The 17707-nt window shown below is 43.5% G+C and overlaps 4 protein-coding genes across 4 annotated transcripts; all 4 read left to right on the top strand.

Annotated features, from left to right (window-relative positions):
* The first annotated feature begins 1175 nt into the window (after positions 1 to 1175).
* LOC135934865 (cuticle protein-like) lies at positions 1176 to 7834 on the top strand. The gene is made up of 4 exons (XM_065476873.1): positions 1176 to 1319; positions 1411 to 2103; positions 6942 to 6977; positions 7058 to 7834. The coding sequence occupies exons 1-4, from the start codon at positions 1308 to 1310 to the stop codon at positions 7658 to 7660; spliced, it is 1344 nt and encodes a 447-aa protein (XP_065332945.1). The 5' UTR covers positions 1176 to 1307; the 3' UTR covers positions 7661 to 7834.
* Positions 7835 to 10664: 2830 nt separating this feature from the next.
* Positions 10665 to 11720, top strand: LOC135939871 (larval cuticle protein A3A-like). Its single transcript, XM_065484475.1, has 3 exons — positions 10665 to 10795; positions 10913 to 11169; positions 11232 to 11720. The coding sequence occupies exons 1-3, from the start codon at positions 10784 to 10786 to the stop codon at positions 11590 to 11592; spliced, it is 630 nt and encodes a 209-aa protein (XP_065340547.1). The 5' UTR covers positions 10665 to 10783; the 3' UTR covers positions 11593 to 11720.
* A 1521-nt stretch (positions 11721 to 13241) lies between these two features.
* On the top strand, positions 13242 to 14272 carry LOC135939861 (larval cuticle protein A3A-like). The gene is made up of 3 exons (XM_065484465.1): positions 13242 to 13390; positions 13514 to 13746; positions 13811 to 14272. Exons 1-3 carry the CDS (start codon positions 13307 to 13309, stop codon positions 14139 to 14141), a joined length of 648 nt encoding a protein of 215 aa, XP_065340537.1. The 5' UTR covers positions 13242 to 13306; the 3' UTR covers positions 14142 to 14272.
* A 1929-nt stretch (positions 14273 to 16201) lies between these two features.
* Positions 16202 to 17265, top strand: LOC135939889 (larval cuticle protein A3A-like). Its single transcript, XM_065484498.1, has 3 exons — positions 16202 to 16353; positions 16474 to 16754; positions 16823 to 17265. Exons 1-3 carry the CDS (start codon positions 16342 to 16344, stop codon positions 17124 to 17126), a joined length of 597 nt encoding a protein of 198 aa, XP_065340570.1. The 5' UTR covers positions 16202 to 16341; the 3' UTR covers positions 17127 to 17265.
* The last annotated feature ends 442 nt before the right edge of the window (positions 17266 to 17707 follow it).

The following is a 17707-nucleotide window of genomic DNA, read 5'->3' on the forward strand; positions in this document are numbered from 1 at the left end:
AGTGAGAGTTCGCTAAGAGCTGTTACTCACGGCCGAGAAAAAAATTTATTGTTTTTAAATCCTTCGTCAATCATCTATTAAAAATTAAAGTTTTTTTCAAGGGTAGAAAAGAAACTGATTTACATTTTTATGTTAAGATTTTACGAAACAAAAATTCATTATACTTGAAATTTATTCAAGAATGCGAGGAATTTTTAAATATAAGTGGAGTTAACAGCACCAAGTACGATTTTAAAGTGCAAAACACCGTGGGAAAATACAGTTTTATGTAGATTTAAATTGCGTAAAGCACGAGTGATTCATTGCCGCCGCGCAGAGATCTACTACGAAGGCGCAGGAGGAGCCTCCTTTTACTTTTCAAGCCATGCTGGCTAAAGTAATGGATATACTCAGGGAGTAAACCATTCCAAGCGCAGAGTCGTTATAATGAAAATTATAGTCGCTCTCAAAACCATTAATTGATTCGATTCCTACTTTCACGAGATCAATTCCAAACTTAGTTTCAACAATTAAAAAAGAATTAAAAATGACGGAGGAAAACAAATATTGAATGAATGAAGTTTTTTCTTTGAGTTCTATAATAAATTTCTGTAAAAATTTTCAAATAAAGGATTTGATATAGCCCATGTATAATTTATTATTCTGCACTGCACAGGGTACAGACCAATTTAGGTTTAACCTTTTTCTGTTCCAATCAGAAAAAGGTTAAAAGAAAAATATATGCTTTGTAAATTGTAGGTTGATTATTATAATTTTTTTTATACGATCCAGTGCAGTGAAGAGAATTTATTTATTTTATTGACATTTTATGTCACTTTATTGCGCAGTCCTGCCATCATTTCACGATAGATTAAATTGAGGAAAGCAGGGCGTAGTCGCGAGAGATGATGAACATGTCATAAGAGTGCGCCGGTTTCGGCAGCTTGTTGCTTGATCTTTCCTCAGATGAGAGCTGGATGAATTGTGTGTCCATCCAAATTGCCAATTATGAAACACAGTAGTGCTGCGTAGTCTGGGATTAGCTCACACAAAATTTGGGCTCGTGTGTGCGTCTGTGTGTGTTCCGCGAGTGGGGATCGTGCGCGAGTGCAACTTTCTGACCGCGAGATAGAGACCCGATTGCAGATTTTTCCTCGGGAGGGATCCTGTGGAATAGTAGAGAATGCATCCGCCGCGAGTGCAAGATAGAAGAATTAAGGGTAGGGAGACCCCAACGCGGATCCGCCCAGAGAGTGAGAGTTCACTATAAAAGTGATGCATATTACACTGCACATCACTCTCGAACCAACTCCAGAGGCATAAAGAAAATGGCATTCAAAGTGAGTCTTTCTCTTTGCTAGGATCACATTTCCACACGTTCACTTCCAAGCCGACGCAGGGACTCAAAATCGGCCTTATTTTCTGTTTCAGTTCGTCGCCTTCGCCGCCTTCGTGGCCGTCGCCCGCGCCGGAGTGGTGCCCGCCACCTACGCTGCCGCCCCCGTGGCCTACGCCGCCGCCCCTGCCTATAAGGTAGCTGCCCCCGTGGCTTACGCCGCCCCCGCCTACGCTAAGGTCGCTGCTCCCGTCGCCTACGCCGCCGCCCCCGCCTACGCTAAGGTCGCCGCCCCCGTCGCCTACGCCGCCGCCCCCGCCTACGCTAAGGTCGCCGCCCCCGTCGCCTACGCCGCCGCCCCCGCCTACGCTAAGGTTGCCGTGCCCGCCGTCGCCAAGGCTGTCGTCGACACCGACTTCGACCCCAACCCCCAGTACTCCTACGCCTACGACGTGCAGGACGCTCTTACCGGCGACAGCAAGTCCCAGCACGAGACCCGCAACGGCGACGTCGTCCAGGGCTCCTACTCCCTTGTTGAGCCCGACGGCAGCCGCCGCACCGTCGAGTACACCGCCGACCCCGTCAACGGATTCAACGCCGTCGTGCACAAGGACGCCGCCGTCACCAAGGCCGTCGTTGCCGCCCCGGCCGTCGCCAAGGTGGCCGCTCCCCTGGCTTATGCCGCCCCCGCCTACGCACACGCCCCTGTGGCCTACGCTGCTCCCGTCGCCAAGGTGGCCGCTCCCGTCGCCTACGGCGCCCCCCTCGCCACCAAGGCTTACCTGGGTTAAGCCGCTGATGGACTGAAGAATCACCACCCGCAGCATGCACCTCAACCCCCGTTTCCTATATACTCATATTGCCCACCACGAGCGGCGCACTCTCAATTTCCATTTTCACACGCAAAGAACCATTCCCTCATCAGTCAAATTCTTTTTGAATATTTTTTATCGAAGCGAGTGTTGTTGCATTGTCTTTGTTGCCAAAATGGAAATGTACTATAGAGTTGTATAAAATAAAATGATAAATGCTTATACAAATGTTAAATCTCAGCTCTTTTTCTTTTCCTGGAAAGAAACTATCCACGCCTCATTTCAAATTCTGCCAGAACGGAGCGAAACAAGCATTAGAAGGCAAACATGTATATGCAATAAATTAGAGCAGCACCTTATGACACACACGCTCTCGTGTGTTTTCTGCGGTGAAAGTTTGGATGGCCGGCCCTTTAGCTCACCGCAATCTATAAGCATCCGCATTTACTCCCATAATTCAGTTCGAGCTCTATAGTTAAACACTCGAGTGATGGCATAATCGCCTTTTTCACACAGAACCATCACCGCCGAGATTCAGTCGAATCGAACGCATTAGATTTGTGTTACGAAATTTTCATAATAAGTAGCCAACCATAATGCTGCATGAAAATTTTCCTTGCACTTCAGACAAATTTTTCCTCGTAGAAGAAAAAATTATGTGAGTGGTTTGTTAATGTTTTCCCTTTGTGAAAAAATGTTTTCCCTTTGTGGAAAAACAATGTAATTTCTAGGGAGTGGCAATGTCAGTTTCAGTTCAAACATTTCAATTTGAAAATGATTGATTCAAACATTTAACTTTAATTATGTACAAGTCTTTGTATTTAGTGATCAAATGAAGAAAATACTGAAGGAAAAAACTATTTTTTTTATTTGGCTTATGTTACAACAGGTACAAGTTAACAATAATTACTAAAGTTATTTGCATCAAAACTAATTAATAATACATGATGCAATATATACATATACAAAATGTAATGTAAATATAAGAAAATTAAAATAGAAGACAGACGTATTTTTTTATTTAATATTGATTATTTTACTTTAGTTTGATACTAAAGAAATTCTGATGCACATATTGCATGATATAGGGTCAGTAAATAATTAATTTTGTCATGAACAAAATCCGGCTTTCTATTTACTCTTTTACTACTTTTTAGGCAGCATTTTGAAATTTCAATTAAAAGATTTCCTCTTTTACATCATATTTATAATATCAAGATAAAATGATTTAAAAAGCTTTTTGCGTAGATAAAAAGATGAAATCAAGACTTGCCTATGAGTAAGTTGAGACTGATTATTTTATTAATGATTTAAAGAATAAATTATCCCTTCCAGAAACCCCTGTGTATAATAATTTTTTGGAAAATCATGTTGTATAAAAAACAGTATATTCATACTAATTTTTACACCAATCTGAGTGGAAAAGTGATGAGTTTCTACCGCTTTCAAAACCAGACTAGTTTGACAGAAGCAGCTAAGTCTGCAAATTCTTGTTATTTAAACAGGTGATTTAATTTATAGATAACGTTAGTTGTACATAATTTGTGTTTAATAAAGCTATTGATTGATAATTTTTACAGAACACCAGCAACTTAATTTTAACCTGACCTATATTTACTGTACATGAAAAAATAAACAGATATGATAAATAAGAACTTTTGCTTCCTAATTGTAAAAATTGCTAAGTTTTCTTGGTTATCAATCAATTTTGTAATATTCTAAATTTCATGTCGTTGCACACTGAAGTCGTCTAATAAGTATTCAAATCAAATATAATTTTATGTTTTGCTTGTTATTAAGAACAAAATCTGGTGGCATTACCCACGATCCCCAGCTGAGCATGAAATTTTAATATGTTGTTTGCATCGTCTCAAAACTAAAAGGCACACAACTCGGCAAGGACGACCAAACAAATTACAAAAATGGCTCTTCCACAATTAGCGCCGCTGCTGCGGGGAGAACAAAACACGGGCGGGCAAAGTTCATTGCTATTTCTTTCTGATTGTGAGACAATCATCTCACAAACCTTGTCCCAACTGAGTTTCCAAAACCCCACCTAGCGCCTGATTATTTACGTGTACTCTGCGCGCAGGCAGCCTTTGCGGGGTCAAAGGTTGTAGCTAGACAATCGAAAGGTGCTGCATGCAAGCGACTCTCGTAGTGTGGAATATAGCTGCAGCCCATAAATATCGCAAACTTTACAAACCAATAAATGCCTGCCTTTTGCGATTGCGAAAGCGCGTTTTCAAAATTAGCAACAGAGATTCGGCTGCGCGGAGGAACTATAAACATTTATGCCCTCATGAGTATAAGTCAGGAAATTTTCAAGCAGCTCTTTGACCTTTTTGTGTTATTGCAAAAATAACGTGCTGCAGATTCGTGTTTCCACACACGAGATTATCGGGATGGATTTATAATAGTCCTAGACATAAAAAGCCCTTGGCAGAAAATTGAACGCGAGCGACATTATATGCGTGACTAGCGTATGGTCTGATCAGAGCTGATTAATCTCGTTTTTCGATTTAATACACATCAAGCCAGTTACGATTACCGTGAACCACATTAAAAAGTGAATTAATAACAAATAAAAAAAAAACAGCCGGTGGAAAATAAACCGCATGTCACGGACAGCAAGAACTTGTTGGGCGTGTTGACAATGGCCGCGTGAAAATTATATCAATTAATCCACGTGTGCGAATATGAGCCTTATTGAATTGAAAATAATGAAAATAAAAAATAGTGATACCCAAGGTGCCGAACGAATTTTCGTCCCAGGAAAAAATAATTCGGTTCGGTGAATGATTAATTAACTCGTGGTGATGGCGTCGTAAATCCTTTCAAAAGTGCGATTGTAAAGAACGAATTTAGTGCACTTGTGTTCAACCTTGACGATTTGAACACGCTCCAAATAAGGCGGCGCGTCTGTGGCTGCGCGAAAAACTAGGGCCATGCAGCGAACTTTGGTGGCCGCTGGCTCGCCGCACCGCCCAGAGGAGCATTGAGAGTGAAAGTGGTCCAACCCAGTCTGATCTCGTGTGCTGCGCGGCTGGGTTCGTCTCTTATGGAAGTCGTAACCTTGCGTCTCCCTTGGGAATACATAACCTGTCAAGTTTTTCACGCGCTCTTACGCAACAAGCCAGTTTTAGCTTATTGATCGGCGGCGCCGCGTCGTGCTGCTGCAAATTTGTGTGAGACCATCCAACAAAAGCGTCTTCGTTAGCCCTGTTTCACCACACCATTTGCGAAAATGAGAAACGCAGCCTTCTGCTACTGCTGTTGCTGCTGGCTAACCAGTTCTATTGTTTGGAGAGTTTTCTAGAAGGATCGTTTGCCTGTTTGATATATAATAGGTCCAGGATTGTTGTAGGGTTTGGCAACTGGCACTTGTAACGAGAGGCCCAGTCGATATGGAAAACATTAAAACAATAAAATATCGTAAAACTCAGCTCTTCTTATACGTAACGATTCAATTTAAAACATTTATTACGGCTATCACGATGATTTCATAAATTACCGCTTCAAACACAGATTTCAGATATCTTGTAAACTGCTCTTGTTTTACACAATGGAATCACAGTACGTTCTTTTCCTTGCCCATAATGAATGAGTACTTTGGGAACGAGGAAAGGCCCCGGGCCGCTGTAAGGAACCCAGCCCACTTTAGAGCACTCGCGAGCATTGGCCCCTTCGGACCTTTCAAATCGCACACAACGCGCCGGAAAGGTGCACTAAAAAGGGCAAACGCAACAGTGTCTATTAAAAGGCTCACGCATGCCATCTGTCTCAGCTCCTAGACAGTCACCTGTGTATGTCTCATTAAATACGCTGACTTTGCGCTGCGGTGCGTAACGCACGTATAACATTATAAATAAGTTCGCCATTCAACTATGACAATCAGTTGGCAATAATCACGTCCAACGATCAATAAATTAAAATGAGCGGTAATTGAGTTACTCACACGTGAAATTATTTATTGCTTGTCGATCGCTTGTAATGAATATATTTAATTTGTACTTAAAGTTTATGACTGCGGAGAGAGGGTTTTTGCAAGATATATAATTTTAAATTAAGACTAAAAATTTAACTAATGGTCCTACTCTGCGCAGAATTCACTGAGGAAGGGTGGCTATAAGTGAAATTTAAGAGGGAAAAATTCCCCCGTGTGAAAATTTCTTTTAAACGGAAAATTAAATAAAAGAATATTTGCAAGCACAGCGCACTTGGCGTTTGTGCTTAGCAACAGGCCCGCAAAATCTTGCAAAAGGAGAATAGATGGCAGCATAAGTTTGCAATTTTATTTCATATTAAGGCAGACCACATCAAAAAGGCGGACAGTGCAAATTCCGTTGTCCCTGAGGCGCTGATTTCTCGAGAAATTTCGTAAATTCTAATCAAAGTGTGGCCGATTCCAGGCCGTGTGTTCACAAATTATCCGAAAATATAATAACACGAGCGCCGTGCACCAATTACCAGCGAATGTAAGACGTGAGACCTATGCCTGCGTTGTCTATGTAAGAGCCCAGCCCACTATAATTTTGCGTGGATTCAACCGCGAAAATTATGTAAATTTAGCCCGAAGAGAGGTGTGGGAACATTAGACCATGCGGCCGGCTCAATTAAGCTTCCTCTAACTCTCCCTCTAAGCATCTATCTCCGTGCGCGATATCGCATCAGTGAAAGGCGTTACATAAGACCCGGCGGCCGCTCATTGATGGCATATTGGCCCTGCCGCGCGGTGGTGGTGGGGCTAACCAAGCTACCCGCACCCCTAGCGCCAACTCCGAGTATAAAAGTCAAGCGTCGCCTGCACCCAGCATTGTATTTGCAACAACACAGTCATGGCCTTCAAGGTAAGGAGCAGCAGCAGCAGCCGAGCCCGACGGGCCGCGGCCAAATTCAAATTTCTTACTTTCCGCTTTTCCGTTCGCAGTTCCTCACCTTCGCCGCCCTCGTGGCCGTCGCTCGTGCCGGAGTGATCGGCACTCCCGCCATCACCACCTACGCGGCTGCTCCCGCCATCTCGGCCTACGCCGCCCCCGCCTATGCTAAGGTCGCCGCCCCCGTTGCTTACGCTGCCGCCCCCGCCATCGCTAAGGTTGCTGTTCCCGCCGTCGCCAAGGCTGTCGCCGTCGACACCGACTTCGACCCCAACCCCCAATACTCCTACGCCTACGACATCAAGGATGCTCTGACCGGCGACAACAAGGAGCAGCACGAGACCCGCAACGGTGACGTCGTCCAGGGCTCTTACTCCCTGGTCGAGCCCGACGGCACCCGCCGCACCGTCGAGTACACCGCTGACCCCGTCAACGGATTCAACGCCGTCGTGCACAAGGAGGCCGCCGTCGCCAAGGCTGTTGTCGCCGCCCCCGCCATCGCTAAGGTCGCCGCTCCCCTGGCTTATGCCGCCCCCGTTGCTCACGCCGCTTATGCCGCCCCCATCGCCCACGCCGCTTATGCTGCCCCCGTCGCTAAGGTCGCCGCTCCTCTGGCCTACGCCACCCCCCTCGCCGGTAAGGCCTACCTCGGTTAAACCCTGATGACCGCCCCCGACTCTAATCTGTTGTAAATTATTATTTATTTCTCCTTCCGAAGCCCACTTTCCATCTTGTGATCGCATTTGACTTTTTGGAAATGATTTTTATCGATCTGTACCAAGCTGTTTCACATATTGTGAAAAGCGCAGAATAAAGTTGCAATAACTGAAGCTCTCTGTTTTCCTTTTCCTTTCGCTGCTGCTGGGTATTGGTTTCCTCGCCGCAAGAGCAGACATGCACGCCTTTCGCGGCCGGCTCTTGGCTTGGAAGGGTGTCTGAACCTTCGATAGGCGGAGATTGATTTTATTTATTCAGACGCATTTTCGTTCGAAGAAAAAAATACAGCCCAGTCTTGAGAGCCTGAGAACACAAAAGGCGGAGCCGATATTATGTGTGTGAGAGAAACAGAAAGAGATGACGCAAGATTTTTGACCTCAATCTGCAGCCCTATTGCGGCATAATATGCCATTTACCGTTACCAAAGCACTGCCTAGAGCCAGTTAATAAAATAATTAGGATCGCAAGTAATATTCATCGGTTTCTTTGGCCTTTGCCGCGACACCACAGCATTTATTTCTGAACTCATAATATCTAACAATCGGAAATACAAAATCCGTGACGCCGAGATGACCCTCGATTTCATGAGCTCGTATTACTATAATCCTAGCCATATAGATAGTGATTTGAACGCAGGAAATTATAAACTGAAGCACGCAAGCTGAGCAACAGTAAAATATCAAGTTTATCACACGCGGCTTATGAGTGCTGCACGAGAAGAATCTTGAAAATTGTATGCCTATTTTCGCTAGAAATTAATGTATTTCATAGCAAACACTTCAACACTTGATTTGCGCTGTATTTGCCATAAAATGACGTGAGTGTCATGCTCATGCTTGATGTACGTAATTTTGTGATGCATTGACAGTTATTTCTGACAGCGAACGAAAGGATAGAAAAGTATTTACACAAGGCAAACTCGTTTTCACTATTTCATCAAAACGTCCTTTTCATTTTTCTAGATTTTCCATGCTATATTGGTTCAAATGATTACTGCATAATTATTTTGGTGAAAGAACCCAAGGAAACTCTGTCTATAACGAAATCATGTATTAATTTCGACGTGACCCTGTAAACATCGGCAAACATTTCCCCAAACCATCTAGTAATAGAGCAAACTATTAAAATAAAAAATCCTAACATAACCTTGCTAAGTAATGCTGTCATTTTAGTCTATCATGTTTAAACCAAATCCTTCAAGTTAATAATTAATAAGTATATTTACTTGAGAATCAAATTAAATTTTTGAGATCTAGGCTTTGAAGACAAATTACATCTTTACAACAACTATAGTGAAATTATGTTTACGAAATGGTGACTTTTAAAATCAATTCATAAAGAAGAGAAGTGAAATAGTTGTTTTCCTCGCGGTTGTGTCTTAGTAATAAAATTAACAATTTAATTTATTATTTACCACTTGCTAAACATTTAAACACCATCAGAGAAGCTTGGAAATAATACTAAAAATTATTTCTATAGATTAATCATGGGAATTTTCCTGGTTTCCATGTTGCTTGTCTTAATTAATAGAGCTTCCTGCTCATAAAACATTGAAATATTGCTTAAAATTTTTATGCTGCATTGACTAATCATTTTACCGTAAAAATAAAGAAAATATATTAATTGGTAAAACATTTTTTTAAACTAAAATTTAGACAACAATTCGCAGTAGCTTTTAGGGATAGTTCGAAAAAATTTCAAAAGTCCCACGGTATAATTTTCATCATCCATGAAGTGCCAACTCTGAAAAAGAGCACCGTGAAATTCCAGTTGTGTGCGTGCAAATTGAAAGCAATAAATACGTGAAATAAAACAATAACCAGTGTTAGCAAGCCTGCTCTCAGCGCGTTCAGCAATCACGTGTTAAAAGAAACGCCGGGCGTAGTACCCGTGCGCTAACTAATTGTCGGATTGTCTTGCTCAACAAAAAGTGCCACGGGTATTGATTTGACAATTTATTCAGGCGAGTGCCTTTTTTAAATACACACACTGAAGAACTCGTAACACATTTTGAAGCTAACTGGTTTAGGCGTTTCCCGACCGGCACGGTGGGCACAATATTGCACGAGAGAGAAAGGAGATCACATTTTGTCTCCCCTTCATTACAGAGCAGTAGGCGCAAATGAAAATAGCCATTGTTTACTGAAAATCATCGTTCCTAGGGGCAAATGAAAACTCTAAGTTTTTAATGCACATGTGTCCGTATTGAGGTGTTTGAAAAGGTTGCAAATCACCTGATTTTGTTCTCAATGGGATTCGATGGATTGCATACGTGGTAATAATTAAAACTTGCACGACAGGCGAATAAAAAATGACCCTGGACAGATGAGGTTCATAAACAGTCCAACGCCTCAGGCTATTTGGGAACCCGACGTTCAAGAAATCAAGAGCTGCACTCGGCAAAAAGCTCATGGTCACACATGACTTTAGCACCTCGACGCAGAACCAGTTATTTGACAAAAAATTAACCCTGTCTATAAGCTTAATTCATGTAAATGTTCTTCGTGGAATGCAAAATTTGTGCGTGCTTCAAAGGAACCCGTTTTAGATGTAAAGCTGTCAGTAATTCAAATGATTTTAACTGAAGCAATTCACAAAAATTTGAAAGAAAGAACAGCCTTACGCGCGGTTGGCTCATTGTGCATGCAAGTCTGGTAGAGAGGAATGCAGAAAAATATGATTTTGTGGTGTCCAACGCGCCAAGATACACCCAAACCAATTAATAAAGCTAATGTATTCGCATTCCATGGCCATGAGTTATTGGCTCCTGACACGAGCCAAATAAACGCATTGTTGAATCATGTGTCGACCCAAATTCAACCTAGGCTTGCACATTTGGGACCAGTGCAAAGGCGTTTAGAGAGAGAAAGGGGAAAATAAACTGGTATGCTGCATGGCCGCGCGCCGTAACAACTTAACAAGACAAACTGATTGCGAGGGCCAACTCCCTCTCTTGCGGCCACGCCGGGACATTTCTACATTCAGCAAAATTCAGAAAAATTTCTTGGTATAAATACTGGGTGGTGGCTTTTACAGATCACACTTGAACACACAAGCTCAACATGTTCAGCAAGGTGAGCCAAAGCTCCTGCGTCCCACACAGCAAAAAGCCGAGATACCCCCTGGATTATATCAAAGCTATTTGCTATCATTTTTTAATATTTCTCATCACTCACTCTCAATCTGCACAGATCCTCGCCCTCTCCGCCCTCGTGGCCGCTGCCTCCGCCGGTGTCGTCGGCCCCGCGCTGACCACCTACGCCGCCGCCCCCGCCTACTCGGCGTACGCTGCCCCCATCGCCCGTGCCGCCTATGCCGCCCCCGCCTACGGCTATGCCGCCCCCGCCCTTGCCCGCGCTTCCTACGCCGCTCCCCTGGCTTATGCCGCCCCCGTCGCCAAGGCTGTCGTTGCTGCCCCCGCTGATTACGACGCGAACCCTCAGTACAGGTAAAACACCTCCGAATTTAAATTCAGTTTCGAATATTAAACCCACCCCTCTCCCTTTGCAGCTACGCTTACTCCGTGTCCGACGCTCTGACCGGAGACAACAAGGAACAGCACGAGACCCGCCAGGGAGATGTTGTCCAGGGCTCTTACTCCCTCATCGAGGCCGACGGCACCCGTCGCGTCGTCGACTACACCGCTGACCCCATCAACGGATTCAACGCCGTCGTGCACAAGGAGGCCGCCGTTTCCAAGGCTGTTGTCGCCGCCCCCGCCATCGCTAAGGTCGCCGCTCCCCTGGCTTATGCCGCCCCCGTCGCCCACGCCGCCTATGCCGCACCCGCCTACGCTCGCGCCTACGCTCCCGCTGCGTACGCCCCCGCTGCGTATGCCGCCCCCGCTTACGGCCGTGCCTACCTCGGTTAAACTTGTACAAATTTCACCTGTTACACTCATCTAATTTATTTGTGAATAATTCATCTCTCATATTTTCGTGAATTTTATCACGAGCATACAAGACTTTGAATTGAATAAATGTAAACATACAAACGAGACTTCAAATTTATTTTTTTACATCATGAAACATTCCTTTGTGGTTTTAGTTTTCACCTAGTTGGCAAATTCGTAAGTAACATAGCTACTAAATTTAACAATCTTTGATATTCAGCTGCTAGACCGCAAAAAATCAATTTACGGCTGCTATGCTGTTATGAATATTTTCTGGCACATTTCCATGCAACAATGGCAGCAAATTGAGAGATTTCTAAGCTGGAAGGAAACATGATAAACGCCTTTTATCACATATGAGCAATTACATATGCTATTGCAATGTGCAAGTCATGATTAAATATTCATTGGGAGAGTAATGGCTAATATCCTTCTCGCTTTCTTCGAGCAATGCTTTAGGGAAATTGCGGTTACTTCATTATCAATTCACAATTTAACCTCAATTTGTTTTAAGGCAGTTATCATAAACGATTACCGTTTATTCAATTTATTTATACCTTACTAAATTTTTCCATTTGAAACGGCATTTGTTTTTCACAAACCGTACAAAAATATTTATGTGTTTGAAACAAGTCAAAAAATCTCCAATTTCAATCAAAGAAAATTATTGCGCAGGTATTCTTTTCACAATTCGCACAACTCACTAAGTGCTAATTATCTATTACGCGCTGAGATGACGTGATGTATATGCGTGTGGATGAGAAGATTGGCACACTGCGCTGGCTCTAATGAGGCATTGGTGCTGTTTGAAAGCAAAACTAGCTGATGATTATCGCTAACTTTTAATCCTCATTTACAGCTACTTGAGAAAGAGAATTAAACCGCGGAGTAATTCTACAGTTCTGAGAGTATACTATAAATATATTATTGTCATGCTTCTATGTGTTCAAATCAGGATATCACTTAACTAATTGTATGAAACATGATAGGAAAGAATCTTTAGTACATATTTCTTTGCAGAGAGAAAATATAACTAGATATTTATGTCTCAGCTAGCCGCGGCAGACAGGTAACTTAGGGTCGCATGGTCAGCCGCCGGTCAAAAAGTCGGAGAAGTAAAAAAAATTGTATATATCAAATTTAAATTCACTCTTAAAAAATCGTCACCCGCTCCAGCCGCCAGCATAAATGCTCAGTCACCGCCACCGGGCAATAATGCGGTTCAGGCGGTCACCCAGCTAACCGCCTAAAATTTCGCGCCTGGACGCTTCCAAATAAATGAAAATACACGCTTCTCCTTAAAAAAATTAATAAATTAAGAAAATCGTTAAAATTTTCGTTGAATGTGTACATTGGCTTGTTTTAAGAGAAATAAAGAGAAAGAAATTGAATAAATGGTGCCGAGCTGGTTTAAGTGAGAAATCTGGAAACATGCAACGTGCGTGCAATTGAATCGATTCCAAACATGTAGCAATAATTTGACGGCAACTGCAGCAGCCCAATAGGCTTTGGTATATAATAACATAACGCCCATTTTTAACGGCAGGGACCAGTGTAAAGGCGTCGAGAGAAAGGGGGAAATTAATTGGAACGCTGCGCCAGGCAAGTGCCGCGTGCTAGACAAGATACAAAGCGAGGGCCACCTATCTCCCTCTCTTGCAGCCGAAAGCAGGGCATTTCTTCACTTTGCAAAATGCAGAAATTCAGTCCGTATAAATACCGAGACGTGTTCAATACCGATCACACTCGAACACACAAGCTCAACATGTTCAGCAAGGTAGGCGTCCGCCCCACGAGCAATGAGCCGAGATAAACCCTGGATTATATCGAGGCTCTCGCGCTTTTTTCCACCCTCTGCTTTCCAGTTTTCAAAAATACTCATTTTCAATTGTTTTCACAGATCCTTGCTTTCTCCGCCCTTGTGGCCGCCGCCTCTGCTGGCGTTGTCGCCCCCGCCTACTCGGCGTACGCTGCTGCCCCCATCGCCCGTGCCGCTTATGCCGCCCCCGCCTACGGCTATGCCGCCCCCGCCCTTGCCCGCGCTGCCTACGCCGCTCCCCTGGCTTATGCCGCCCCCGTCGCCAAGGCTGTCGTTGCCGCCCCTGCTGAGTATGACGCTAACCCTCAGTACAGGTAAAACCACCCCCTGAATTTAAATTCAGATTTGAATATTAAACCAACCCCTTTCCCTTTGCAGCTACGCTTACTCCGTGTCCGACGCTCTGACTGGCGACAACAAGGAACAGCACGAGAGCCGCCAGGGAGATGTTGTCCAGGGCTCTTACTCCCTCATCGAGGCCGACGGCACCCGTCGCGTCGTCGACTACACCGCTGACCCCATCAACGGATTCAACGCCGTCGTGCACAAGGAGGCCGCCGTTTCCAAGGCTGTTGTCGCCGCCCCCGCCATCGCTAAGGTCGCCGCTCCCCTGGCTTATGCCGCCCCCGTCGCCCACGCCGCTTATGCTGCCCCCGTCGCCCACGCTGCCTACGCCGCCCCCGCCTACGGCCGTGCCTACTTGGGTTAAGTGCTCAATGCTGCATTGTTGGAGTCTAATTTATTTGTGAATAAAACTACTTCATTTCTGTTTTCGTGGTTCGTAAACCACGGTTGTACAAGACTATCGAAACAAATAAAATGTAAAAATACAAGCCTGAATTATTTCTAGTGTCATTAAAAAAACACATACACACATACATTTTTCCTGATTCAATTGCTTCATTTCTCATCAGCGCTTGAGGAACAATTCCACTTATCGAACTGAATCACCTTGGTTAACCACAACGCAAAACTCATTGTTTTATTTACATCAGCAGAAGAATAACTATATAGTAGTCTTACATCTTTCATGAACAAAGTATTTTTTTTTATTTTTAACCATTTGAGAATTTTTCAGTCTCGATTTTAAAGTGAAACCGAACCAATAAAATTTGACGATGGCTGCTTGATTATATTTTGCTGGCAAAGCATTGCTCATTATTTTTTAAATGTTACCCTCAACACGAGCGCAAAATATCTAAAAAATAGCAATTAATTTGAAATGATTCTATTAATACAAATATTAATGCAGTTTTTCTTAAATTTTAGTTAAAGTAGATTATTCAGACTTCATTTGAAGTCGCATATAAATCTGGTAAATTAAAACTTCAATTCCTCAAAATCAGCAAATAACAAAATAAAATGTGCGAAGTTCCACTTATATTTAGGACCTTTTGCTAAGCACTTCCTGAGGGCTACGAGCTTACCGGCTGGCTCTCAACTATGCCACTGAGCGAATAACACGGGGCCTGAGAGGCCGCGGAAGAGCTTGGACCCAAAATGTGACTATTTTTAAGTCTCCTCGCACCGAGATCTTTCAACGGATGGCCAGAAATTTGTCCCTAAAGCTGCTGGAAAGGTGCGAAAACCAGCAAGTGGCGAGTTGGTGCGCCGGTGTGGGTTTCCCAGCCTGATGAGCTATTTAAGCATTTCGAGTCACTAAATTAACCACCTTCTGCCATATCTGACCATGGGCAGCTCCGAAATTCTCAAATGCCTATTGACATTCCTAGGAGTGCCCTAACTTATTATAATTTCGAATGTATATTTACTTCTGACAAAGGATTATCATATTGTACTACTCTAAGATATCACATATATTTTAGTTATGGCTCAAGTGAAAGAAATGGATTTTTACCAAAACTTGAGCCACACAATCAAATGCAATCGTTAGCGCATATTGAATACACAGCAAAAGACGACAGCGAGCGGTTGCCCCAGTTTTCTTTGATCGGCTAATTTCTTACAAATATTGCATCAGATATAAATTGCAATTAACTGTTGCGCTGCTTGCTCTCCCGATTAGGCTTAGAAAATAATAACAGATAAATGCAAACAATTTATTAATCGTAGAAAAACAACTACTATCCTTCAGCCAACTAAAATTGTTAGGAAAATTTTTTGTGTATTTAGAAACATGTTCACGATACACGTCAGTCACGGTTTAAGAACGTGACCAGCCAGCATTCACGTGAAAATGATGACTGCGTTTACAAAATAAACACAAATTTTGACAACCTGATCTGATTATAGTTTCGTTTCATTGTGACCATTTCCCCTCTCAGAGTGTTTCTATAACAGCCTTGAAAAAATAGAGCATTTGACTGTGCGCGCGTGTAAATGATCAATGTGTAATATATTTTGTGCTGACGAACTCTATTCAAGAGGTCCTTTTTTATTCCTCGTTAAGGCTTTTATCCTGATCTGCATGTATTTCCTAATATCAAAATTTAATTATATCAATTATTTTATATTATTAAAAAAATACACTTTCGAAGGTATTTATTAATTAATAATATTAAAATGAAAAGATAAAGATTTGCATAAATATTTTATTAATGTATGTAATAAAAATATCCACGTGCAATTTTTAAGTTGTGCTGATTATGTGTGTCACTTGAATTTAGTAGTGGCAGGACAGTTGATCCGCCCATATTTGAACAATCAAGCCATTTTTACGACAGAGACCAGTATAATATAGTGGCGTTGAGAGAAAGGGGGAATTATATCGGAACGCAGCGAGGCAAGTGCCGACCGCTAGACAAGTTGCAAACTCAAGGGCCACCTCCCTCTCTCGAGGCCGAAACAGGGCCATTTCTTCACTCTCTCTGCAAAATGCAGAATATCGCTCCTGGTATAAATACTGAGCCGTGGCCAAGACCGATCACACTTGAACACACAAGCTCAACATGTTCAGCAAGGTGAGCCAAAAGCTCCTGCGTAGGACACAGCAAAAAGCCGAGATAACCCCTGGATTATATCGAGGCTAAATTTGCTCCAACTTAAAATTTTTCTCAAAACTTACCCTCAAATTTGCACAGATCCTCGCCTTCTCCGCCCTCGTGGCCGCTGCCTCCGCCGGTGTTGTCGCCCCCGCGCTGACCACCTACGCCGCCGCCCCCGCCTACTCGGCGTACGCTGCCCCCATCGCCCGTGCCGCTTATGCCGCCCCCGCCTACGGCTATGCCGCCCCCGCCCTTGCCCGCGCTGCCTACGCCGCTCCTCTGGCTTATGCCGCCCCCGTCGCCAAGGCTGTCGTTGCCGCCCCCGCCCTCGCCAAGGTCGCCGTCCCCGCTGAATACGATGCCAACCCTCAGTACAGGTAAAACAGCCACCACCCCCAATTTAAATTCATTTTCGAATATTAAACCCACCTCTTTCCCTTTGCAGCTACGCTTACTCCGTGTCCGACGCTCTGACCGGCGACAACAAGCAGCAGCAGGAGAGCCGCCAGGGAGATGTTGTCCAGGGCTCTTACTCCCTCATCGAGGCCGACGGCACCCGTCGCATCGTCGACTACACCGCTGACCCCATCAACGGATTCAACGCCGTCGTGCACAAGGAGGCCGCCGTCGCCAAGGCTGTTGTCGCCGCCCCCGCCATCGCTAAGGTCGCCGCTCCCCTGGCTTATGCCGCCCCCGTCGCCCACGCCGCTTATGCCGCCCCTGCCTACGGCCGTGCCTACCTGGGTTAAGTGCTCAAATCAGAACTGTTGGAGATTAATTTATTTTTGAGTGATATATTGTTCATTTTTTATGTTTTCGTGGTTTCAACACCATGGTTGTACAAGACTTACATACAAAGTGAATAAATGGAGTAAAATACAGAACAGATATCTTGTACTTTTAATCGACACAATAATCGTTCTGAATGTGTTAAAATCCTATGGCTAAAGTAATATTAGATGAAATCCTAAGCATTAATCATCAAGCTCATACCTCATACTGTTTGTGAGATGATTATCTTTAGGTTTTTTTTTAATTTTTCCATTATATATAGCTAAAATAATTTGAATTCATGGTGCTCATCTAGTATATATGGAATATTTCAATCTGAAAACAAAAACAGCAACTTACAAAATTTCACTTTCTTTTTCTCCTTCGCATTTCTCATTACCGCATCCGAAGAAATGTCATTTGCTGAGGCGTACAAAAGCTCTCAAACTCGCTAATAATTGCTGGTTTTACTTCTACTCCATCATGCGTGAAACATCTTCTCGGAACAGTCAAGTTTTTTTATCTTGCAACTAAGCCCTTTTCGCTGATGCAAGTACTC

The sequence above is a fragment of the Cloeon dipterum genome, chromosome 1 (assembly GCF_949628265.1).
Source record: "Cloeon dipterum chromosome 1, ieCloDipt1.1, whole genome shotgun sequence".
Taxonomy (NCBI): Eukaryota; Metazoa; Arthropoda; class Insecta; order Ephemeroptera; family Baetidae; genus Cloeon; species Cloeon dipterum.